Below are 26,797 nucleotides of genomic sequence, written 5' to 3'. Positions count from 1 at the left end.
GGGCTTCCACACTGGGATGAAAGGTATGGACGCGCGGATTCACATATGCAAAACGTGGGGGCGTGGCCCCGGGCTCCCGGCCAGGCAGGCTCCGCCCCCTTCCCATCAAGAGCGCTTGGATCCACCCGGCAGCCGCGGGTGAGTGGTCGTCCGGCAAGTGAGCGATTTGGTTAACAGACACCTCCTTCTGTAAGTAAGAACATCTCGGGGGGCGAATTAATGGAAACAGCACTGTCATCCCTCGGCCTCAGCAGTGTCGCCTCTCCCCGGGTTCGGAGAGCTGGGGGCGGGGTCCTGGCTCCGCGGACCTGGGCTACACTCCCAGCCGCGTGAGGAGCTCTCCCGCCGCGCCGCAGCCCGCGTGCTGGGACTCACCCAAGTGGGTTTGTCTGGAATTCCCATTTGCAGCCTTCTGGAAAAGCAGATTAAATAAAATCACCATTCTCGAAAAGTGCCAGCACCTCCTATGGTTACACCCCGCGTTCACAGATTTTTAACTGCAAAGGCGTTTTAGCACAGAATTCCAAATTCCAATCCAAGGATGGAGAAAAGGTCCTTCCTAGTGAGAAAAAGGAAGGTGAGTTTGAATTTAAGAGAGCAGGGACTTTTTTGGGAACCACTTCAAATTTAGTTAATTGAAACTAAAAGAAAACACAACTGCGCTTTACAAAAACACTGCTGGGAAGAATACCTAAGTCATCAAATAATAAATAAATAGTGTGACATCTATTTACCAAATCAATGTCACCTCCGCAAATGTGCAAAAGGTTGGTACTTTCCGAGTGCTTCAAGTTTGAAAAGGGTAAAGATATAATGTTCTCTAAAAGTACTCTCAGGCCGGGGGTGGTGGCTCATACCTGTAATCCCAGCACTTTGGGAGGCTGAGAGGGGTGGATCACTTGAGGTCAGGAGTTCGAGATCAGCCCGGCCCTGCCTCTACTAAAAAGGCAAAAATTAGCCTGGCATGGTGGCGGGCACCTGTAATCCCAGCTACTCGGGAGGCTGAGGCTGAAGAATGGCTTGAACTTGGGAGGTGAAAGTTGCAGTGAGCCAGGATTGTGCCACTGCACTCCAACCTGGGCGACAGAGCAAGACTCTGCCTCAAAAAAAAAAAAAAGTACTATCATGTGTTTTGCTCCTATCAATATTGAAACATTGGTGTCTCCTGTGGCAAAAGGTGTTTTTCATCGAGGCACATATATTAAATAGACCAAAACATAACTTCCCAAATATCTTATAAGATTATCCTAGTAGTAGCTGAAATGAACAAAAATACCAATTTCCTTCAGTCATTATTGGTAAAACACCAACAAGACTCATAAGGTTGTATAATAGTAAATGCATACACATTTATTTAACATGCACACAGGGAGACTCAGAGTGATTGATTACCCACCTTGCAACATGTCTGGGAAGCTTATAGACTACCCTGGCAAATAAGGTTATGGGAGGGAGGAGAAGAGCAGTTCTGTTGAGGGGCCTGCTAGGGAGAATGAATGGGCCAGGGGAGAGAATAAGCTACAGTATCCTGTGAAAGGGTCTGTTCAGGTGTGGGGTATATTCTTGGTCTTACAGGGAGGGGAAAAGAAACAATTGCTCCTTTTGGTGGGTCTGGATCTTTGGCAGATAAAGGCTTTGTTGAGCTGGGAGCAGGGAAGGTCAGAGAACCTTGAGGTCTCTAGCATGTCAAAGCCCCATATTTTGGGGTATCGGCTTCTGAGTCCCACCACTTAATAGTGATGAAACTGGTGAGTCTGTAATAGCCAGATCAAAGAAGAATCCAAAGAATGGGTATGTTTGTAGATCAGGAATATTGAATAATGAAATATATAGAGATCAGGAATATTGAAACTGGTTTTCCATGGGGGAAAGGAAGACTGTTGTCCTTCACAGGATAAACCTTATTTGCACGTCTATAGACAATAATTATTTAACATTGCCGTCAGTTGTTAAAATTTACAGAGTTGTCAAATAGCTCCAATGACCTCTAATTTTTCTTTAATCCAATTTTTTCCCTACAATCCCACCTTCTCTCAGTGCATTTAATCAGATACTTCCACTGCATCTCAATGACTAGATGGTCAGTTGACTTTCCTTTTATGTTTTGTTTGGGGTTTTCGAAGTTTTTTTTTTTTTTTTTTTTTTTTTTTTGAGATGGAGCCTCGCTCTTGTTGCCCAGGCTGGAGTGCAGTGGCTGGGATCTCGGCTTACCGCAGCCTTGACCTTTCCAGTTCAAGCGATCCTCCCACCTCAGTCCCCCAAGTACCTGGCACTACAGGCACACGCCACCACACCTGGCTAATTTTTGTATTTTTTTATAGAGATGAGGTCTCGCTACTTTGCCCAGGCTGGGGTCAGTTGACTTTCTAAGCTGCTCCCATCAGTTTCATGGTTTTCTTAGGTATATTCCTCCTGCTCTACCTACGACTAGATTGATCTGAACATAGACATAACAGAATACACAGAATTTGGAAGGGAATGATTAATTTACCAGCAAATACCTCATGCAAATTAAAAGGAATGATACCATATATGATAAAATAAAAGCTGAAGCATCTTAAAGATCACTTGGGCTGGGCACAGTGGCTCATACCTGTAATCCCAGCACTTTGGGAGGCCGAGGCAGGCCAATTGCTTGAGGCCAGGAGTTCAAGAGCAGCCTGGCCAACATGGGAAAGCCCCATCTTTACTAAAAATAACATTTTAAAAATATCACGTTTCTGCTCTTACAAAAATAAACAACAGAACTATTCTGGCCCACATATTGAATATCTGGGTCTAGTTCATGTCTTTGGAAGTTGTGTGGAGTGCTTTATTTCAGCAAAGATTTTTTTTTTTTTGGTGGGGAGTATGGGGATTTACATAAAGGATTATAAATGGATGATAAGGCTGCTTTGTAGTTTTTTAAGAGTCTAGGTCACTTAGCACAAAATTCTATAGATGCTAAATTAGGTGACTTTAGTAAGAATAGTCAGGGGCAGGCCGGGTATGGTGGCTCACACCTGTAATCCCAGCACTTTGGGAGGCTGAGGGAGGCGGGGCACTTGAGGTCAGGAGTTCAAGACCAGCCTGACCAACATGGCAAAACCTTGTCTCTACTAAAAATCCAAAAATAGCCAGGCCTGGTGGCAGGTGCCTGTGGTCTCAGCTACTCAGGAGGCTGAGGTGGGAGAATCTCTTGAACCCAGGAGGCAGAGGTTGCGGTGAGCGGAGATTGTACCACTACACTCCAGACTCCAGACTCCAGCCGGGACGACAGAGGGAGACTCCATCTCAAAAAAAAAAAAAAAAAAAAAGAATAGTCAGGGGAAGGTATTATTCATTTGTCATTTGTTTATCTCTCTAATAACTTGTGTTTCAGAAAGATCTGAATCTGGGTGTCCGCCTTTTTTTTTTTTTTTTTTGAATGGGATTTCAAATGGCATTGGCTGCAGAAGAGGGTGGGCCCCGGTACATAAAGCCACCAGAAGCGGATGGGCTTCTGCGTATAAAGCTATTGCTCTTGGCAGCTCTGTCTGAAGGAGGAGGACAAGAGACTCCAAGGAGAGGAAAGCGATTTTCATAGTGGCAGGCAGCAGAAGGAGCAAAAGTTGGATCTGAAGGCAGGAAGCCAGCTTGGTTCTAGAAAGAAAGAAACCGTGGGCACAGAAAAAACAGGTAACTCAAGGGATCCTCCTGCCTCGGCTTCTCAGATTCAGATTCCATTTGTATTAATTGAAGAATGTTATATGTGGCCAGACTTACAAGGTTGATTAGCCTGTCCTAGGTTTGCTTTATAGGCACTGTTTTCATCAGCAATTTTCTGGGACGGACTCATGTTCAAAGAACCTGTTTGGTTTTCCTATTATATGGAGGCCTTGCCCTGATGTGGAATTTAAATTTAAAATAGTCATTGCACCACTAGAAAAAGTCCAGAGCTACAGAGAGTTGTGCACAGTAAAATGCTTTGAAGGTGGAGAGTAGGATGCATTTCTTTAAATTGAGGTATAATCTACATACAAACAAAGATTTTAAGTTTCAGTGTTTATAATTGTATACCACCCGTGTAACTATATCCCATCAAGATACAGGATATTTCATCAACCCAGAAAGTTGCCTCCTGCCCTTTCACCGTCAATTCTCCAAGATGACCGCAATTGTGATTTCTATCAGCATGAAGTAGTTTTGCCTGTTTTGGACCTGGAGTAAATGAAATCTTCATGGTACGTCCTTTTTGTGTCTGGATTCTTGTACACAGGATAATGTTCGAGTTTGGTTTATTTTCTTCCGTGTATCAGTGATTTGTTTTTGTTTTTGTTTTTGTTTTTCAAATTTCAAATCATCTTTATTGAAGTACATCTTTTTCTTTTAATCTGTTTTCTGTTGCTTATAACAATACCTGAACGTGGGAAATTTAGAAATAAAAGAGCTTATTTCTTACAGTTATGGAGGCTGGGAAGTCCAAGGTTTAAGGGGCACTTCTTTCTCATATGGACTCTAAAGAATCCCAAGGGGGGCACAGGTATCACATGGTCAGATGGCTAAGGCTGCTAGCTCAGGGCTTTCTCTTAGAAAACCACCAGTTCCCCTCCCATGGTAACCCATTAATACATTAACCTTTGACTCCATTAATTCATGAATGAGCTAATTCATTCATGAGCACAGAGCCCTTATGATCACTTCTGAAAAACCCCACCCACCCCCACCTTTTTTTTACAACAGGGTCTCACTCTGCAGCCCAACCTGGAATGCAATGGTGCAGTCATGGCTCACTGCAACCTTGATATCCTGGGCTCAAGGGATCCACCTGCTTCAGCTTCTCAGTAGCTTGGACCACAGGCATGTACCACCATGCCCAGTCAATTTACTTAATTTTTTTGTAGAACCATGTTCTCGCTATCTTGACCAGTCTGATCTTGAACTCCTGACCTCAAGCAATCCTGCCTCAGCCTCTCAAAGTGCTGGGATTATAGGTGTGAGCCACTGCACCCGGCCTGGGATTAAGATTTAACGTGAGTTTTGAAGAGGACAGATATTCAAATCCTAGCAGTATGGTTTACAAATAAGAAAATGTATATCGTAAGTGTATAGTATTAATACATGAGTTTGGACAAATGTTTGTAATCATCACCACAATCAAGGTGTAGGGTGTTTTGGTCACCCCAGGAAGTTCCCGTGTGCTCTATTGCAGTCACTCTCTTCCCTAACTCCCACCCCAGGCAACCCCCAATCCAATTTCCATCACTACAGGTAAGTTTTGCTTGTTTTAGGACTTTATATGTTAATGGAATCATACATTTTTGTGGCTGGATTCCTTGACACAGCAAATTTTTTTTTTTATATTCATTCAAGTATTTGCAATAGTTCACTCCTTTTTATTGCTAATTAGTATTGGTTGCCAAAGTTTATGATTGTTTATTCATTCCTCATTTAATGGACGTTTAGTTGCTTCTCGTTTTTTCACTAATATGAATATATGAACATTCTTAGATAGACTGCCAAATGATTTTCCAAAGGGTTGGTACCATTTTACATTCGTACAAGCAATGTATATGGATTCACTTGCTCTAAATCTTTGCCAACATTTGGTATGCTGGTCTCTGTAACCATTCCAGTGCTAGTTTTCTCTCCTAGTTTTAACTTAGGATTTCTGATTACTTATGTTGAGTATCTTTGCATTTGCTCTTGGCCTGCTACATCTTTTGCAAAGTATTTAAATCTTTTGTTCATCTATTCTTATTGAGTTGCAGGAGTTCTTTATTTTGGAGACAACTCCTTTATCAGATATTGCTTTTATGACTATTTTCTCTTAAGTCTGTGGCTTCCCTTTCTAATTTATTTGCCTTTGTGTGTGTGTGTGTGGGGGGGTATTTTTCTGTACAGACGAAAAAAAAAAAATGTTGTCCAGGCTGGTCTTGAACTCCCAGGCTCAAGTGACCCTCCTGCTTCAGCTTCCCAAAGTGCTGGGATTACAATCGTGAGCCACTGCACCTGGTCTCTTTACAGTTTCTTAACAGTACCTCTTGAGAAGCAGATGTGGCTTTTTTTTTTTCTTTTTTTGAGACAGAATTTCATTCTGTCGCCCAGGCTGGAGTGCCATAGCGCGATCTCGGCTCAATGCAACCTCCACCTCCTGGGTTCAAACGATTCTTCTACCTCAGCCTCCCGAGTAGCTGGGATTACAGGCTTGTGCCACCATGCCTGGGTAATTTTTGTATTTTTAATAGAGACAAGGTTTCCCCATGTTGGTCAGAGTGGTCTCAAACTCCTGACCTTAAGTAATCCACCTACCTCGACCTCCCAAAGTGCTCGAACTATAGGCATGAGCCACGGCGCCCGGCCTCCTTTCCATTCAGTTTCTTAACCGTACCTCTTGATAAGCAGATGTGGCTTTTTGATGAAATCCAATTTATCATTTTTTTCTTTTAAGATTCTTTTTATCATTTCAAATATGTGCCAGTCCCTAGGTAACAAAGATCTGTTTCCTTCTGGATGGCATGTTGTGGGATTAGTATTTGTTATGTCAAATTAGTTTTTGTGTATGGAGTGAGGTAGTGATCAGTAAGATGCATTTCAAGTAAGATGAAGTTATAGCCAGGATACAATAACTCCCTAGAAGTTGGTGGAAGCACCTTCCAATTTTTTTGTTTTTGTTTTTGTTTTTTTTTTTTTGAGACAGAGTCTCACTCTGTCACCCAGGCCGGAGTGCAGTGGCACGATCTTGGCTTACTGCAGCCTCCACCTCCTGGGCTCAAGAGATTCTTGTGCCTCAGCCTCCCAAGCAGCTGGGATTATAGGAACCCGCCACCATGCCCAGCTAATTCTTTTGTATTTTTATTAGAGATGGGTTTTCACCATGTTGGCCAAAGTCAAAAGTGCTGGCTGAATCAACACCTCTGTGTATCCCCACAGTGTCCATGGCTGTTTTCTTCAGGGCTCATGTGGTGTACTGCAACAGGGTTAGGGGGCAGGTGCACTCTGGTTTGTTGTACCGGTGCAGCAGGGAGACCTGCCCAGGGTCACCGTGGCTCCGGAGTGGAGCAAAGGTCAAAGCTCAGGGTTCACCTCCTCAATCTGCTGTTGTAACTAACACTGTGCCTCTGCAAACTCTCCTGTGCGTCCAAGTCCACCAAGGTAAGGTCTGTTGTGGATTTAGCTGCTCTGAGTCTCTGCTAAAAGGAGCAGCTGATGAATTGACTCTTTCTTTCTACTTTCAGCATCTTCACTGCATGTTTCAAATCGTGAGAGCCCGATAGGCTGAGTTTTGTTTGGGGAAAGTGCCTTTTTTTCCTGTTGTTGTTATTAACACAGTCATTCTCTGTTGTCCAGGTTGGGGTGCAGTGGCGTGATCTCCACTCACTGCAACCTCCACCTCCCGGGTTCAAGTGATTCTCCTGCCTCAGCCACCCAAGTAGCTGGGATTACAGGCACCCACCACCACAACTGACTAATTTTTGTGTTATTAGTAGAGATGGGGTTTCGCTATGTTGGCCAGACTAGTCTTGAACTCCTGACCTCAGATGATCCACCTGCCTTAGCCTCCCAAAGCACTGGGATTACAAGCATGAGCCACTTAAAAAAATTTTTAATCTACTTTTAAAAAAATTTAAAAAATTTTTAATCTACTGTTTACACAGTGTTCTTGTACCTTTTTAAAAAGTGATGGAGCTTATAGTAATGGGTGAGGATTACTGCTACAGCAGCAACTTTTAAAAGGACTATCTTGTGATTTGGAATGCATAGAAAATGAAGGGGAAAGGTAAACATCTGGCTTTCACAGGTATGAACTCAGAAAATCGAGTCAATTCATGTCCTCACCTTAGAAGCAGTGGAAGCAAAGGGACGTTTAGAGTGCTTTTTAGAGACCGATAATATTACGAGGTCAAAATGGAACGATAAATGGAAAAAGGACAAAAGGACAGTCTATTCCAGAATAGTACTTTCTTGTGGAGGATGTGATCCTCCGAGACAGCACAGGTGGTTACTGTGTTTATAAGGGACATGTGTTCACATTTAGTCCATTTTTTTCCTCTGCATTTTTTTTTTTCCAGACAGGGTCTCACTCTGTCACGGAGACTGGAGGGCAGCGGCATGATCATAGCTCACTGCAGCCTCGAACTCCTGGGCTAAAGTGATCCTTTCACCTCAGCCTCCCAAGTAGCTAGGATTATAGGCATGCTCCACCACACCAGGCTAAATCTTTGTTTGTTTGTTTGTTTCATCAACTTTATTTTAAGTTCCAGGGTACATGTGCACGATGTGCAGGTTTGTTACATAGGTGAACGTTTGCCATGGTGGTTTGCTGCACTAATCAACCCATCACCTCTGTACAAGCCAAGCATCCATTAGCCATTCTTACTCCCCCTGCCTCCTCGTTCCCCTGGCAGACCCCAGGGCATGGTGTTCGCCCCCATGTGTCCATGTGTTCTCATTGTTCCGTTCCCACTGGCCAGGTTGCCGAGAAGAAGAAATGCTTTTACATTGTTGGTAGGAATGTAAATGAGTTCAACCACTGTGGAAGACGGTGTGGCAATTCCTCAAAGATTTAGAAGCAGAAATACCATTTGACCCATCATTCCTGTTACTGGGTATATACCCCAAGAAATAGAAATCATTGTATTATGAAGATACATGAATGTGTATATCTTTTTTTTTTAAAGAGATTGGGCCTCGCTATGTTGTCCAGGCTGGTCTCAAACCCCTGACCTCAAGCAATCATCCTGCCCTGGCCTCCCAAAGTGTTGAGATTACAGGCATGAGCCACTGAGCCCAGTCTTCCTCTACAACTTGTAACTTAGTGCCATGCCCCATAGTAAGATAGTGTACATTATGATTATGTATTTGTATTTATATATTGCTGACCTAAACAGAAGTTTCGGAAAAAAAAGCTTAGCCTTTCTCTGCAATGCATTCTGATAGTTAACATTTTTTGTACCATTAAAAAAATCCCAACACTTTGGGAGGCTGAGGTGGGCGGATCACCCGAGGAGTTTGAGACCAGCCTGGTTAACATGGCGAAACCCCATCTCTACTAAAAACACAAAACTTAGCCGGGCATGGTGGGTGCCTTTAGTCCCAGCTACTCTGGAGGCTGAGGAAGGGGAATCACTTGAACCTGGGAGGAGGAGGTTGCAGTGAGCTGAAATCGTGCCACTGTGCTCCAGCCTGGGCGAAAGAGTGAGACTCCATCTCAAATAATAATAATAATAATAATAATAATAATAATAATAATAATCCTGTTTGCAACCCCATACTAAATTTCCTTGACACCACAATATGAAAATCACTGTTTTAAAATAAACTGAAATTGGATTTTTGTTTTTATTTTTGAGACAAGATCTCACTCTTGCCCAGACTGGAGTGCAGTGGTGCGATCACCACTCACTAACACCTTGATCTCCTGGCCTCAAGTGACCCTCCTGCCTCAGCCTCCCAAAGTGCCGGGTACCATGCTCAGCTTAGAACGGGGATTTTGAGGATATAGCCAGGCTCTCTCAAACAGAAGGTAAGAGGAAAGATAGCTGAACTTGGAATTAGGAAACTGAGGCCAAATGCAGGCTCTGATGTTTGTTAAAGGTGAAAATCAGCACAAACCTTACTACCTCTAGCCCTCCATTTTTCCCCATCTATCCGGTGACAACCATCCCGCCTCCATGTGCCTCATAGAATGCTCAAGGAAAAATTAAATCATTTTCAAAATGTAAAAGTTATTTTAAAAGATTGTGTAAGTAATTCAATTATCATAGTCCTAGTCATAAATGGTAAAGCACTTGTAGAGCTGAGGACCTTTCTGTCCTTTAAGAGATGCAGCTAGGAAGTGAGATGCACTCAGGAAAACCAGGCAGCACTTGAATTTATTCTCAGTGGTGAGGCGTGACTCATGCCCTTCCCTCTGTAAGACTGCCTTCCCTAACTCCTGGATTCTTGCCTGTTCCTGACACTTCTTTTCACCCTTACTCTTCTTCAGGTAGGCTGTAATTGTTTATTTATTCAATTCATTCAGCATCTTCCTGCTATGTATTAGGTGCTAAGTTAGGCACTTAAGACAGAGCGGTGAACCAGGCAATATGATCTGCTCTCCTGGGCTGGCGCTTTAGTAGGGCATGTATTAGATAGGTTTTTTTTCTGCTTGACTGTCCCAACTAAATTGATTTGGACAGCAGTATTAGAACCCTAAAGAGACAAAAAGATAGATCATCCAGCAGGCTTTCAGCAGCCTGTGGATCACTGTAGCAAAGTCATAGGTCTCAGATGCATGGAGAAGATGATGACCTGGATTTAGTGAACAAATCCATGGTCAGCAAAGGTGGAGAGGAGGCTCTGGATATAGAGGCAGCAGATGCCACCGCAGCAAAACCACTCTTCAGAAGATGACCAAGCCTCCGTGATTACCTGTCCCGGACAGCCGTTTCTATAAGATCATTAACAACAAAGCAAGCAAGCACCAGCAAACCCAGCAGCGCTCCAGGAAGAAGAGAAAGCCCTGTTTTCGGGACTAAGGGAGTAAGTGAACAATCACTCTAATTTGCCTTTGGCAAAATTTTCACATCGTCAGCATTGCTCACTGATGCTGTAATGCTAGTTTCAAAATCTGATCGCCCTTGTCTCTCTACTGCTTACTCAAGGGCTTTGTTGACATAAACAGCATTTACCCTGTTAAACTTAAGAGAGGAATTATGCAGCTGTCTGGGGTCACCTTGGGAAAGGGTAGGGTGAGTGGCAAGCCGTAATGATGTGACCTAGTAGGTCCTTCCTACCTCCCCAACCCCTAGTAAAGCTCCTCACCCACTGGATACCTGGAATTCCACCCGGGTGACTTGCTATTCTGGAATGAGAATGCTTTTCCTTCTCTCTAGCCTGCTTTCAAACTGTAATTGACCCTAAAAGCTCTATACATGAAACCATAATCTTTAGTATGAATGTGTTTATAAATACACATTTTTCCCCTCACTGTGGTTGTCATTAGGTTAATACCAGCAGCTGAGGGGGCCTCCGGAATGTGGGAGAGTGGAGTGGGTGAAAGGTTCCTGACGGGAGTAGGGAGACCTGGATTCAGATCTTGATCATGTGGTTTGAAGCCAGTGTTTAGGCATCTTCCATATGCTCCTCTGGGAATGTGGGGAAATGATATCTATTTTACAGTTATCATGTAGATTTAAGGAGATAGTATGCAGAAAAGCATCATACAACAAATTAGATTCCTTCCTATAAATTTATCTCAGAGGAGTTAACCACATACAGGACCGTCAAAAATCTATAAAAGAGTTACAACAAGGCAAAGCTTGAGCTAAAATGTGGAGGAATTAGTGAATTTCCCTGTGCACATGATAATTCACATGAGATAGCAAGATGTTTTCAAATATAGCCACCATACTATGACTGTTTTTTGTTTTTTCTATGCAGTGACAAATGAGATCCTCTGTTGGGCTTTATGTCTAAAGCTTGAATTTCAAGCAATTTCCTCACTTAAGATCAGGAGTTCAAGACCAGCCTGGCCAACACGGTGAAACCCCATCTCTACTAAAACTATAAAATTATCCAGTCATGGTGGCGGGCACCTGTAATCCCAGCTACTTGGGAGGCTGAAGCAGGAGAATTGCTTGAGCCAGGAGGCGCAGGTTGCAGTGGGCTGAGATCATGCCACTGCACTTCAGCCTGGGCAACTGAGCAAGACTCCATCTCAAAAAAAAATCAGGTTTTCATCACATCAAAGATGCTAAAAAGAATAAGCATCACTTAATTTTCTCTTTGTTTCCATTTGATCAGCCATGGATTGTTACAGAACTTCACCAAGCAATTCCTGGATTTACACCACTGTGATCCTCTGCATATTTGGTTTTTTCTCCATGATGAGACCCTCAGAACCATTCCTTATCCCATATTTATCTGGACCAGATAAAAACCTGACCAGTGAAGAGGTAAGTTAACATACATACGTATCTTAATGTGGTTTTTTAAATTTTACAGGACTTGAACAAGGATACGGGGCTTCCCTCAACTTGAAATAAGATGAACACATTAAACTCAGTGAGCCCGATTTTCATAATATGTGTCACATAAAGAACTTTTCAAACTATTTCCTCCTCATACTTGCAGAAAATTGCAGCCAAAACACATTACATGTGTTAACAAATTTTTAACTCGCATAGAGTGCTAACATTTGTGTTAATGATAGGAGCCTTTCAGGTCTCCATTGATTCTATTATACTAATCCTAAAACAGCATCACTGGCAGGCACAGGATCTAAATCTAAATAAACTCTCAGGCTGCTGAGGGATAAGCAGGATCTCATAAAGAATTGTGGTATTTCTTTATGACACTGTTTACCAGCAGGTGAGCCATTAACAGCTTTATCTCCCAGCCCTTGCCTCCTTCTCTGGAATGCCAGATTCTTTTACTTAAAAGAGCAACGTCTTTCTTTTTTGTTGTTGTTTGAGATGGAGTCTCACTCTGTCGTGCAGGCTGGAGTGCAGTGGTGTGATTTTGGCTCACTGCAACCTATGCCTCCCAGGTTCAAACAATTCTCCTGCCTCAGCCTCCTGAGTAGCTGGGACTACAGGCATGAGCCACCATGCCTGGCTAATTTTTGTATTTTTAGTAGAGACAGGGTTTCACCATGTTGGCCAGGCTGGTCTCGAAATTCTAGCCTCAAGAGATTCGCCCTCCTCGGCCTCCCAAAGTGCTGGGATTACAGACATGAGCCACTGCCCCCAGCCTCGCATTTCTTTATAAGAAGTACAACAAGAAAATGCACTGACCTAACTGTAACATTACCCTGGGCTGATTTTACAATCTCCAGCCTCAGCCTTGAAAACACTATGTAAAGTGTGTGGCTTCACCTGCAAGGCTAATTGGTGCCTCGGGTGGTGAGGTGGCAAGGACAGAAAGGCAAGCTTGTTCTGTAGTATCAGATCACTTAGGGACAACCGTGTTTCCGAGTTGCTCAGGTTGAAGCATGCCACAATGAAGACAACAAAGGACAGATGCAGGGTCAGAAGCAACTCAATGAGTCCACTGGGGTCTGCTTCTGTAGCCACTATGGACCAGTTAATAGACCCTCCTTCCAAGGAGCAGCTCAGTTGTGTGGTCTTTGCTCTGTGGTCTCCTGCTTTCTCCAGCAACTTCAGTGATCCAGGTGTCAAGGTGGGTAAGTTCAGTGATTTGAGAGGTTGCGGCACTCACCCATCATGCCCCACAGATCAGCAACTCCAGTCCTTCCTATTATGAAAATTGATATCCTATGCATTTCTGACTAAATCCGTGAGATGATCCATATTAAATTGAGGCATAGACAAATCAGCAGAATGGTTAGGGGGAGACGGGGAAAGGTTGGGAACCTAGCAAATTTGCCCAGGAAGGAAAATGAGATGCATTACTTGCTTCCACTCTATAATGTGGCAAAGTTATTTACTCTTTCCCTATCTTCCCATATCTTTCCAGATGTTGGAAGGACTGAAATATTTGACATCGTGATAGATCACATGAAAATAAAGGCTGTTGGATTCTTTTTGTTGTTGTTGCTGAGATGGAGTCTTGCTCTGTTGCCCAGGCTGGAGTGCAGTGGCACGATCTCGGCTCTCTGCAACCTCTGCCTCCCAGGTTCGACTGATTCTCCTGCCTCAGCCCCCCGAGTAGCAGGGATTACAGGTGTCTGCCACCATGCCTGGCTAATTTTTGTATTTTTAGTAGAGACAGGGTTTCATCCTGTTGGCCAGGCTGGTCTCGAACTCCTGACATCGTGATTCACCTGCCTCCGCCTCCCAAAATGCTGGGATTACAGGCTTGAGCCACCACGCCCAGCCTGGATTCTTTTAACATTATAGTCTACTTGTCTAATGTTAGTATTTGAACAAGAAGGAAATGGTATTTTTTAAGAATCTTGGGCCGGGTGTGGTGGCTCACGCCTGTAATCCTAGCACTTTGGGAGGCTGAGGCGGGTGGATCACCTGAAGTCAGGATTTCAAGACCAACCTGATCAACATGGTGAAACCCCATTTCTTCTAAAATACAAAAATTAGCCGGGCATGATGGCGGGTGCCTGTAATCCCAGCTACTCGGGAGGCTGAAACAGGAGAATGGCCTGAACCCAGGAGATGGTGGTTGCAGTGAGCCAAGATCGGGCCACTGCACTCCAGCCTGGCTGGCTGAGCAAGACTCTATCTCAAAAAAAAAAAAAAAAAAAAAGAATCTGAAAAACTTAGAAGTGTCCAAACGCTTTTTAACTCATCTACTCAACTGTACCTACTATTTAAACTTAATATATAATTCAGATTGCACAATAAGCCAATATATTCTTCTACCGGGGTTTATCTAAATGTATAAGTTGGTTGGTTTTTACCAGTGGGAAAGGAGACTACCTTTTCTTAGTGATTTCCTTGAAAATGAGTTTTCTCGGCCGGGTGTGGTGGCTCAAGCCTGTAATCCCAGCACGTTGGGAGGCCGAGACGGGAGGATCGTGAGGTCAGGAGATCGAGACCATCCTGGCTAACCCGGTGAAACCCCATCTGTACTAAAAAAATACAAAAAACTAGCTGGGCGAGGTGTCGGGCGCCTGTAGTCCCAGCTACTCGGGAGGCTGAGGCAGGAGAATGGTGTAAACCCGGGAGGCGGAGCTTGCAGTGAGCTGAGATCCGGCCACTGCACTCCAGCCTGGGCCACAAAGCGAGACTCCGCCTCAGAAAAAAAAAAAAAAAAGAACATGAGTTTTCTCATTATGTTTCTCCATAACGTGAATAATTTCCAATTGGATGCAGAATTTGAGGTACAAACCACAGGTAGCTTAGTAAAGTACCAGTGCTTCACCGTCATGCAGTGTACTAACTTTGCAGATGACAAATGAGATCTTCCCCGTTTGGACATACTCCTACCTGGTGCTGCTGCTGCCTGTGTTTGTCCTCACCGATTATGTCCGCTACAAGCCGGTCATCATCTTGCAAGGTATCAGTTTCATCATTACCTGGCTGCTGCTCTTGTTTGGCCAAGGAGTGAAGACCATGCAGGTTGTAGAGTTCTTCTACGGGATGGTGACCGCCACCGAGGTGGCCTACTACGCCTACATATACAGCGTGGTCAGCCCCGAGCACTACCAGAGAGTGAGCGGCTACTGCAGGAGCGTCACGCTGGTCGCCTACACAGCAGGGTCCGTGCTGGCCCAACTCTTGGTATCCCTGGTGAACCTGTCATACTTTTACCTCAACGTCATATCCTTGGCCTCTGTCTCCGTAGCCTTCCTTTTCTCACTTTTCCTACCAATGCCCAAGAAAAGCATGTTTTTTCATGCAAAACCCAGCAGAGAAATAAAGAAGTCATCGAGTGTGAATCCAGTATTAGAGGAAACTCACGAAGGTGAAGCGCCAGACTGTGAAAAGCAGAAACCCACATCAGAAATACCCAGCACTTCAGGGAAGCTGCATAAGGGCCAGCTGAACAGCCTGAAACCCAGGAATGTGACTGTGGAAGTTTTTGTACAGTGGTTCCAAGATCTGAAGGAGTGCTACTCCTCAAAACGTCTTTTCTACTGGTCTCTGTGGTGGGCTTTTGCCACAGCAGGTTTTAACCAGATTTTGAACTATGTTCAAATCCTGTGGGATTACAAGTCACCTTCCCAAGATTCTTCCATCTATAATGGGGCCGTAGAAGCTACTGCGACCTTTGGAGGTAAGCAAATGTCACTTAATCTTCCTTTGTTGGCTTTTCCCCCTTAAGACCGTTTCTCCAGGTACCGAACTTCATGGTGCGAATTAGCTCTGTTCAGAAGGCAGCATAATTTTTTTCAATCAAGAATGAAAGTCACTGGAAAAACAAGAATACCATGATTTTCTACCATATTGTAGTTCCAACAAGTAACTCTTTTTTTTTTTTTTTTTGAGACAGAGTCTCGCTCTGTCACCCAGGCTGGAGTGCAGTGGTGCGATCTCAGCTCACTGCAACCTCCACCTCCCAGGTTCAAGCTATTCTCCTGCCTCACCCTCCCAAGTAGCTGGGACTACAGGCGTGTGCCACCACGCCCAGCTAAGTTTTTCTGTATTTTTAGTAGATACGGGGTTTCACCATGTTGCCCAGGATGGTCTCGATCTCTTGACCTCATGATCTGCCCGCCTCAGCCTCCCAAAGTGCTGGGATTACAGGCATGAGCCGCTGCACCCAGCCACAACAGGTAACTCTTAGGAGCTCAGGGCTTAGCACCAAACAATGAAATTCTAGTTGAATCCCTAAGATTCCAATTCATCATTAGCACAAAGGTTAATAACGTGCCCTGTTCTTTTAGGATTATTTTTAATATCAAAATATATACATATATGTGTGTATGTTTTTATTATTTTAGAAAATAAATTAAGGATTCCAAATTCTCACTGAGGGTTTCGTTAATACAGGCTTTGAACTAAGTAGCATGCACCTAAAACAGTTCTAGGCTATATACCAACAACTTTCAAAAGCAGCTTTCTCATGATATTTAAATGAGGGGTGAAAGAGATGTGAAAGGCAGGATTTTAATATCAGAGGGAAATCTGTCTTTGAAGTTTAATCTACAATAAATGTTTATTTCCTAATAACTGGAAGCTTAAATGTCAAATGAGACTTTGAAGGTATTTTTTAGGAAGTGAGATTTTGCCCCACCCTCATTTACAAAAGGTTTTAGAAAACTCATGTGACCTCTATTTTATTATTATCTCCCTTTTGGGAAGCTTCAAGTTTAACTCCTGGAAACTAGGACTGTGCCAGAATTGCTTCACTGAAATTGTGGCTCCTACATTCCAAATCCATGGGGGGAAAATAATTATTTTTTTTTCCTCTGTAGTCATGATCATATGTAGGAAAGTTAGTCATATGTCTGTGCAGTACTTTGAAATCTAAATACCTTTTGTTTATTTATTTATTTTAGACAGAGTCTTACTCTGTTACCCAGACTGGACTGCAGTGGCATGATTTCAGCTCATTGCAACCTCTGCCTCCCCGGTTCAAGCGATTCTCCTGCCTCAGCCTCCTGAGTAGCTGGGATTGCAGGCACCCGCCACCATGCTGGCTAATGATTGTATTTTTAGTAGAGACGGGGTTTCACCATGTTGGCCAGGCAGGTCTCTAACTCCTGACCTCAAGTGATCCACGCCCTTCGGCCTCCCAAAGTGCTGGGATTACAGGAGTGTGCCACTGTCCCCAGCCCTAAATACCTTTTACTTTTGTTGAAGAGAACCACACACAAGTACTAACCCTAATTACTGTCAATTATTCAATTTCTTGAACTCTGTCAGTCTATACCGATGTTTTCACCCAAAGCTTCTCAAGTAAATTATGTCAGATGTTGAAGACTTTAGAGTGGAGATTGGAAATAAGACTAAGATTACTAAAGATTCATAATAAAGACTAACACTGGGTGGGGCAAGAAAAAAGACTAAAGCTATCCGTGTAACACATCTGATACTCATCACTGAAAAAGACTTACAGCAAAAACCGAGAAAAGAAGGGCAAATAGAGAGGCCACATGTGTTCCCAGAGAATTGATTTCATCCTTTTCCATCCCTGCATGTTGTGTTGAGTGACTAGGTTAACGTATCATTTCTCCTTACACTGCCGTGGTTAGGAACCTTTCTGGCCCCTCTGGAGAGTACAGTGCCTGGTGTATAGTTGATACTAATTAAAAGTGTGATGACTAAGTGACCGAAAGAATAGCAAGTGAAAAGAAAAGCCAGAAGAAGACGTGGTTGAGAAAAGGATAGATCCACATTCATGTCGATCACACAATTTTGTGAGAGCAATATATTTATCTTTCAGAATTACCCGAGACCTGGGTTTTTAAGAGAGGGCGTTGATGTTTTCTTGCATGCAAAGTCATTGTGTTTGATTGCCTTCAATGTTTTGTTTTCAGGGGCTGTGGCTGCCTTTGCAGTGGGTTATGTGAAAGTCAACTGGGACCTTCTAGGAGAGCTGGCTCTGGCGGTCTTCTCAGTTGTCAATGCAGGTTCTCTATTTCTCATGCATTACACAGCCAACATCTGGGCGTGCTATGCTGGCTATTTGATATTCAAGTCCAGCTATATGCTTCTTATAACCATAGCAGTGTAAGTTTTACCAACCACTCCTAAAACTGGACTGTATTACTCTCTCTTCTGTCTTCCTAAGCTTTCTCTAAGAACTTCAGAAGGATTTTAGTCAATTGCAATATTAAATGTTGACTACTTTATATTAAATTAGACACAACTAAGCCAACTTTTCGTTTAACTATTTGCTCTCTGAATATTGCTACAATATACCTTTAGTCATCAAGGGAAAAAACTCTGCAGGTTTATAAACCAAAAGCAATGATACATTGTCAGGTTTTTCTTTTTGTTTGGTTTGGTTTGAGAGATGGTCTGGCTCTCTTGCCCAGGCTGGAGTGTAGTGGTGTGGTCACGATCACGGCTCAATGCAGCCTTGACTTCCCAGGCTCAGGTGAGTCTCCAACCTCAACCTCTGAGCAGTTGGGACGACAAGCATGTGCCAGCATACCTAGCTAATTTTTCACATTTTGTAAAGATGGGGTTTCACCATGTTGCTCAGGCTGGTCTCAAACTCCTGGGCTCAAGTGATCCACCTACCTTGGCCTCCCAAAGTGCTGGAATTACAGGTGCGAGCCACTACATCTAGCAACATTGTCAGGTTTTGATTTGTTTATCTCCAGCAACTTTCCACATAAGGTGTGATGTGATCTGCTTTTAAATGGTTAGGTTTAGATTTCATTCCTACTTTCATTTGGTTGCTGGAGAAATTCTAGGCACATACTTTTGTGACACAAAAGATTCTCAGGAAAGTTATTAAAAAGTTGGAGACTAAAAAAAGTAGATGCAAAGATAACAAGAAACCTTTAGCTGCAGTCATATATGGAACCAAGTAGTTTTTCTTTTCTTTCTTTCTTTTTGAGACAGGGTCTCACCTGGGCAGGAGTGCGGTAGTGCAAACATAGCACACCACAACCTTGATCTCCTGGGCTCAAGCAGTCCTCCCAACTCAGCCTCCTGAGTAACTGAAACCACTGGTGCACACTACCATGCCTGGCTAAATTTTCAATGTTCATTTTTGTAAAGACAGAGTGTCGCTATGTTCCCCAGGCTGGTCTCGAACCCCCGGGCTCAAGTAATCCTCTGGCCTCAGCTTCCCAAAATGGTAGGATTACAGGTATGACCCACCTTGCCAGGTCTAGTTCTTAATCATTTTCTAAAAATGATTTCTGGGATTTAGAGTTTCCTATCATTTTTGCTTCTCAGAGATCTCTTTAAGAAAATGATTAAAAAACCATTTGGTTTCATATAAAAGTACAGCTAAAGCTGACTGCAGAAAATATGCTTTGCTATTAACCAAAAGAGATGAGAAACATTTGAATTTCAAATTGCATGAAAGAAGTGGAGACAACAGCTTCATCGAGTTTTGGTTTTAATTTGTGAAAAAAGTGTTTTGTAAACAATTTACCACACAGAAATATGAGCACTCCGGGGAAAAAATCATCAAAGGAAAAAAAAATTAGTTGGTATGTTTATTTTCTTCATGGAAATGTCTTAGTTTAATCAGAATCATGCATCTTAGGTTGCTTTTTTTTTTTAATGTGAGGATTTTGTTAAATGATAAAGGATTATATCATTTCTTTGCATTAAAAAAGAAATATTCATGGCTGGGCACAGTGGCTCACATCTGTAATCCCAGCACTTTGGGAGGCCAAAGCAGGTGGATCACCTGAGGTCAGGAGTTCGAGACCAGCCTGGCCAATATGGTTAAACCCCGTATCTACTAAAAATACAAAAATTAGCTGGGCATGGTAGTGAGCACCTGTAATCCCTGCTACTGGGGAGGCTGAGGCAGAAGAATCACTTGAACCTGGGAGGCGGAGGTTGCACATTCTCATCAGCATTTATTGCTTGTCTTTTGGATAATTCTAATTGAAGTGAGATAATATCTCATTGTAGTTTTGATTTCCATTTCTCCGATCAATGATGTCGAGCACCTTTTCATGTATCTGTTTGCCATTTGCATGTCTTTAAAGAGACGTCTATTCAGATTTTTGCCCATTTTTCATCTGATTATTAGACTTTTTTTCCCTATAGAGTTGTTTGAACTCCTTCTATAGTCTGGTTTTTAACCCCTTGTCTCATGGGTAGTTTGCAGATTCGTTTTTCCATTCTGTGGGTTGCCTCTTTCCTTGGCTGTGCAGGAGCTTTTTAACTTGATGTGATCCCATTTGTCCATTTTTGCTTTGGTTGCCTGCATTTGTGGGGTACTCAAGAAATATTTACCTACTCCAATGTCCCAGAGAATTTCCCCAATGTTTTCTTGTAGTTGTTTCATAATTTGTTTTCTTGTAGTTGTTTCATAATTTGAGGTCTTAGATTTAAGTCATTAATCCATTTGGACTTGATTTTGTATATGGTGAGAAATAGGGGTCTACTTTCATTCATTCTTCTGCATATGGATATTCAGTTTTCCCAGCACCATTTACTGAAGAGACTGTCTTTTCCCCAATGTATGTTCCTGGCATCTTTGTTGAAAATGAGTTTACTGTAGATGTGTGGGTTCACTACTGGGTTTCTGGGTTCACTCTTCTGTTCCATTGGTCTACATGTCTGCTTTTATGTCAGAACTATGCTGTTTTGGTTACTATAGCTCTATAGTATAATTCAAAGTCAGGTAATGTGATTCCTCCAGTTTTTTGTTGTTGTTGTTGTTGTTTCATTTTGTTTTGTTTTGCTTAGGATAGCTTTGACTATTCTGGGTCTTCTGTGGTTTCACATAAATTTTAGAATTGTTTTTTCTATTTCTGTGAAGAATATCCTTGGCATTTTTATAGGGATTGCATTGAATCTGTAGATTGCTTTGGATAGTATGGGCATTTTAACAATACTGATTCCTCCAGTCCACAAATATGGAATATCATTCCATTTTGTGTGTGTGTGTCCTCTTCAATTTCTTGTATCAGTGTTTTATAGTTTTCATTGCAAAGATCTTTCACTTCTTTAGTTAATTCTTAGGTATATTTTATCTGTAGCTATTGTAAATAGGATTACTTTTTTGATTTCTTTTTCAGATTGTTCTCTGTTTGCATATAGAAATGTTATGGAGTTTTCTATGTTGATTTTATGTCCTGCAAATATACTGAACTTATTTATCAGCTCTAATAGTTTATTGGTAAGAGTCTAAGTTTTCCTAAATGTAAGATCATATCGTCTGCAAGCAAGGATAATTTGACTTGATCCTTTCCAATGTGGATGCCCTTTATTTCTTTCTCTTGTCTGATTGTTCTAGATAGGACTTCCAGTGCTATGTTGAATAGTGGTGGTAAAAGTAGGCATCCTTGTCAGTTTTCTCCCATTCAGTCTGATACTAGCTGTATGTCTGTCATATATAGCTTTTATTATATGGAGTATGTTCCTTCTATACCCAGTTTTTTAAGGGTGTTTATCAGGAAGGGATGTTGAATTGTATCACATGCTTTATTTAGCATCAATTGAATGATCATAGTTTTTGTCCTTCATTCTGTTGATGTGACTTATCACATTGATTGATTTGCATACGTTAAATGACCCTTGCATCCCTGGGATAAATCCCACTTAGTCATGATAGATTATCTTTCTCATGTATTGTTGAATTCAGTTTGCTAGTATTTTGTTGAGAATTTTTGCATTGATATTCATCAGAGATTGGCCTGTAGTTGTTTTTTGTTTTTAATGTGCCTTTGTCTGGTTTTGCCGTTAGGGTAATACTGGCCTGGTAGAATGAGTTTGGAAGTGTTCCCTCCTCTGTTTTTTAGAATAATTTGGATAGGATTGGAATTAGTTCTTTTATAGAATTCAGAAGTGAAGCCATTGGGTCCTGGGCTTTCCTTTAGTGGGAGGCTTTTTATTATGTCTTCAATCTCATTACTTGTTATTGGTCTGCTCAGGTTTTGGATTTCTTCATGGTTCAATCTGCGTAGGTTGTTTGTATCTAGGAATTTATCCATTTCTTCTAGATTTTCCAATTTATTGGCATATACTTGATCACAGTAGCCACTGATGATTCTTTGAATTTCTGCAGTATTGGTTTTAATGTCTCCTTTTACATCTCTAGTTTTATTTACTTGGGCCTTCTCTCTTTTTCTTAGTCTGGCTAAAGGTTTGTCAATTTTATCTTTTCTAAAATCCAACTTTTTGTTTCATTGACTTTTTGTATTGTTTTCTTCATTTCAATTTCATTTCTTTCTGCTCTGATGTTTATTATTTCTTTTCTTCTACTAATTTTGGGTTACGTTTACTCTTGCTTTTCTAGTTCTTTAAGATGCATTATTAGGTTATTTATTTGAGGTGTCTCTTCTTCTTTTTTTTTTTTTTTAAGAGACAGGGTCTTACTGTGTTGCCCAGGCTGGAGTGCACTGGCATGATCATCTCTACTCACTGCAACCTCTGCCTCCTGGGCTCAAGTGATCCTCCTGCCTCAGACTCCTGAGAAGCTGGGACCACAAACGTGCACCACCACGCCTGGCTAATTTTTTGTATTTTTGGTAGGGACAGAGTTTCACTATATTGACTAGGCTGGTCTAGAACTCTGGAGCTCAAGTGATTCATCTGCCTCAGCCTTGCAGAATGCTGGAATTACACACATGGGCCACCACACTCGGCCTCTCTTCTTTTTTTATGTAGGCACTTGTAACTATAAACTTCCCTCTTAGTACTGTTTTCACTGTGTCCTATAGGTTTTGGCGTGTTGTGTTTCCGTTATCATTTGTTTCAAGAAATTTTTCAATTTCTCTCAATTTCTCAATTTCTTCATTGACCCACTGGTCATTCAGGGGCATATTGTTTAATTTCCATGTGTTTCTATAGTTTCCAAAATCCCTCTTGTTGATTTCTAGTTTTATTCTATTGTGGTCAGAGACAATGTTTGATATTAATTATTTCAAATTTTTGAATATGTTTTAAGAGTTGTTTTGTGACCTAACATGGTTTATCCTTGACAATGATCCATATGCTGAGAACAGTATGTATTCTGTGGCCAATGAAAAGTTCTGTAAATATCTATTAGGTCCATTTTTTCTATAGTACAGATTAAGTCTGATGTTTCTTTATTGATTTTCTATCTGGAAAATCTATCCAGTGCTGAAAGTGGGGTTTTAAAGTCTCTAGCTATTATTGTATTGCATTCTCTTATCTCTTTCTAGTTCTAACATTTGCTTTATATATGGGTGCTCCAGTGTTGGGTGCATATATATTTACAATTTTTATATCCTCTTGCTGAATTGACCCTTTTATCATTGTATAATGACCTTTGTCTCTAGTTTCTGTCTTGAAATCTATTCTCTCTGCTATAAGTATAGCTACAAACCCTGTTTTTCTGTTTATTTCCATTGGCATGCCATACCTTTGTCCATCACTCCATTTTCAGTCTATGTATGTCTTTATAGGTAAAATGTATTTCTTGTAGGCAACAGATCATTGGGTCTTTCTAAAAATCCATTCAACCACTCTCTTTTGAAGAGTTTAAACTGATACGTAAGGACTTACTCCTGTTATTTTGTTATTTCTTTTCTGGTTTTGTGGCCTTTTTCCTTTTCTTTCTTCCTTTTAGTGAAGGTGGTTTTCTCTGGTGATATAATTTAATTTCTTTTTTACTTTTTGGGTATCCATTGTATGTTTTTCAATTTGAGATTACCGTGAGGCTTGCAAATACTATCTTATAACCCATGATTTTAAGCTGGTAACAACTTAAGACTATTTGCATAAACAAGCAAAAAGAAAACTAATAAAAACTCTACAGTATAACTTTGTCCTCCTGCTTTTTAACTTTTTGTTGTTTCTCTTTATATCTTATTGTACTGTCTTGAAAATTTGTAGTTACTATTTTTGATTGGTTCATCTTTTAGTCTTTCTACTTACAAGAGTAGTTTATACACCTGTTGCAGTGTGATAATATTCTGTGTTGTTCTGTGTGCTTATTATCACAAGTGAGTTTTGTGCCTTTACATGTTTTCTTATTGCTCATGAACGTCCTTTTCTTAGAGATGGAAGTACTCCCTTTAGCATTTCTTGTAGGACAGGTCTGGTGTTGATGAAATCCCTCAGCTTCTATTTGTTTGGGATGGTCTTTATTTCTCCTTCAGGTTTGATATTTTCACTGGATATACCATTCTAGGGTAAAGGTTTTTCGCCTTCAGCACTTTAAATACGTCATGCCACTCCCTGGTTCTAAGTCTTTTCTAAGACTGAAAAGTGTGCTGCCAGACATGGGGCCTCTATTGTATGTTATTTATTTCCTTTCTCTTGCTCCTTTTAAAATCCTTTTTTTTTTTTTTTTTTTTTTTTTTTTGAGAAGGAGTCTTGCTCTGCAATCCCGGCTCACTGCAACCTCCACCTCCTGGGTTCAAGTGATTCTCCTGCCTCAGCCTCCTGAGTAGCTGAGATTACAGGCACACACCACCACGCCTGGCTAATTTTTGTATTTTTAGTAGTGATGGGGTTTCACCATGTTGGCCAGGATGGTCTTGATCTCTTGACCTTGTGATCCACCTGCCTTGGCCTTCCAAAGTGCTAGGATTACAGGTGTGAGCCACAACGCCCAGCCTAGAATCCTTTCTTTATCCTTAACCTTTAGGAGTTTGATTATTAAATGCATTTAAGTAGTCTTCTTTGGGTTAAATTTGCTTGATGTTCTGTAACCTTGTCCTCGGATATTGATATCTTTCTCTAGTTTTGGGAAGTTCTCTGATATTATCCCTTTGAATTAAGTTTCTACCTCATCTGTTTCTTTACCTCCTCTTTAAGGCCAATAACTTAGATTTTCCCTTTTGAGGCTATTTTATAGATATTGTAGGTGTGCCTCATTCTTCTTTTTTCTGTTGTCTCCTGACTGTATTTTTAAATAGCTTGTCTTCAAGCTTGCTAATTATTTCTTCTGCTTGATCAGTTCTGCTGGTATGAGATTCTGATGCATTCTTCAGTATGTCAATTGCATTTTTCAACCCCAGCATTTCTGCTTGATTCTTTTTAATTATTTCAATCTCTTTATTCAGTTTATCTGACAGAATTCTCAATTCCTTGTTTGTGTTATCTTGAATTTCTTTGAGTTTTCTTAACACAGCTATTTTGAATTCTGTGTCTGAAAGGTCATATATCGGTTTCTCCAGGATTGGTCCCTGGTGCCTTATTTAGTTTGTTTACTGAGAACATGTTTTCCTGGATGATCTTGATGCTTATGGATGTCCATCAGTGTCAGGGTATTGAAGAGTTGTATTTATTGTAGTCTTTGCTCTCTGGGCTTTTTTGTACCTGTCCTCCTTGGGAAGGCTTTCTAGGTATTCAGAAGGTTTTGGGTGTTATGATCTAAACTTTGTCTGCATTAGGCAGCACCCCAAGCCCAGTAACACTGTGGTTCTAGCAGACTCTAAGAGGTACTGCTTTGGTGATCTTGGATAAGATCCAGAAGAATTTTCTGGATTACCAGACAGAGACGCTTGTTATTTTCCCTCACTTTCTCCTAGATAGTCTCTCTCTTTCTCTTTGCTGGACTACCTGGAGCTGGAGGTGGGTGACACAGGCCCCCCACTAATTTCTATCTTTTGAAGACTTCCACCCATGTTATGGTTAAAATGCTTATTTATGTTTAATGATAGATTTCAGATTGCAGTTAATCTGAGTGTGGAACGCTATGCCCTGGTATTTGGAATCAACACCTTTATTGCCTTGGTGATTCAGACCATCATAACTGTGATTGTAGTAGATCAGAGAGGGCTCAACTTGCCAATCAGCATTCAGGTAAGCTGTAATACTTCTGTTTTCAACTAGGTAACCTCAAAGGTTTCTCAACCTTGCAACAAGCAATATTTAAATTTCTTGAGTTCCTTGGTTAAGCAAATTTTAATATATACAACTCCTTAATTATCATACTGTAACACACCAAGTATGTTTTGAGCAATAATTGCAACTAGGACAACATTTACCTGGATAATGCAGGTAAGAAGTAACTTCAGTGCTTAAATTTATTCTTGGAGACATTGAATGTAACATTGCACCAGCCTCCAAACAAAGACATAGAGACAAATTAATGAATTTTAGTGTTTTTTTGTTTTGTTTTGTTTTTTACTATTGATGATAGTAGCTATGATTTTAACCCAAGCAACCTGCTCTGAAGCCAAGACTCTTAGTCACTGTATTGCTTACATCTTCTTACTTGATCTTGATTTCTTACTTGATCTTGATTTCTTACTTGATAGGACAGTATTGTTCAACCTAAATGACCCCACATTAAAAACCTGGGTCTCAGTTAACCCATAATCCAAGCAAACCAACAGTATTATGTTGTATTATCATTGACATAGATGGTCATATTTTATATGTGGCTAATTATTTGTTTTTCTCCAGTTTTTAGTTTATGGGAGCTATTTTGCAGTAATTGCTGGAATTTTCCTAATGAGAAGCATGTATATTATCTATTCAATCAAATCCCAGAAGGATGTACAGAGCCCTGCTCCAAGCGAGAATCCAGATATGTCTCACCCAGAGGAAGAGAGTAATGCCATCATGTCAACAAAACTCTAACCTCATTGCAATAATTGCAGCAGTGGCTTTTAAAGCTATGCAATAATAAGGAAGGATTTTAAGATGGGTGGCATATGTTTTGCCATAACTTGACATGCTTTTTGCAAATCGGGATTCCAATGGACCTTTCAAAACCACAATGAAACCTCAGCTTTAGACGAGTTCTCCATCTGCCCAATTTTACTGGATGCAATTGACAGAACCCATCGTCATAATTAAACAACCCATATTGGGGACCCCCCTGTGACCAGTAGCAGCTGGAAAATTCTGGTTTTTCTCACTTGTACGGA

At 41.4% G+C, this 26,797-nt stretch overlaps 1 protein-coding gene across 12 annotated transcripts; it reads left to right on the top strand.

Moving 5' to 3' along the window:
* The first annotated feature begins 91 nt into the window (after positions 1-91).
* On the top strand, positions 92-26,797 carry LOC105473971 (thiamine transporter 2). 12 transcript variants are annotated; one of them, XM_071073480.1, is made up of 7 exons: positions 92-189; positions 4,065-4,202; positions 11,746-11,897; positions 14,808-15,636; positions 17,843-18,035; positions 25,583-25,724; positions 26,331-26,797. In XM_071073480.1, exons 3-7 carry the CDS (start codon positions 11,748-11,750, stop codon positions 26,505-26,507), a joined length of 1,491 nt encoding a protein of 496 aa, XP_070929581.1. In that variant the 5' UTR covers positions 92-189; positions 4,065-4,202; positions 11,746-11,747; the 3' UTR covers positions 26,508-26,797. The 12 variants fall into 12 exon arrangements, with proteins under 12 accessions (XP_070929581.1, XP_070929580.1, XP_070929586.1 ...); XM_071073479.1 differs by having other exon boundaries at positions 115-189; positions 3,510-4,202; XM_071073481.1 differs by lacking the exon at positions 92-189 and adding an exon at positions 220-577.

This window comes from Macaca nemestrina, chromosome 11 (assembly GCF_043159975.1).
Source record: "Macaca nemestrina isolate mMacNem1 chromosome 11, mMacNem.hap1, whole genome shotgun sequence".
Classification (NCBI taxonomy): domain Eukaryota; kingdom Metazoa; phylum Chordata; class Mammalia; order Primates; family Cercopithecidae; genus Macaca; species Macaca nemestrina.
This window is presented reverse-complemented; position numbering and strand designations above follow the sequence as displayed.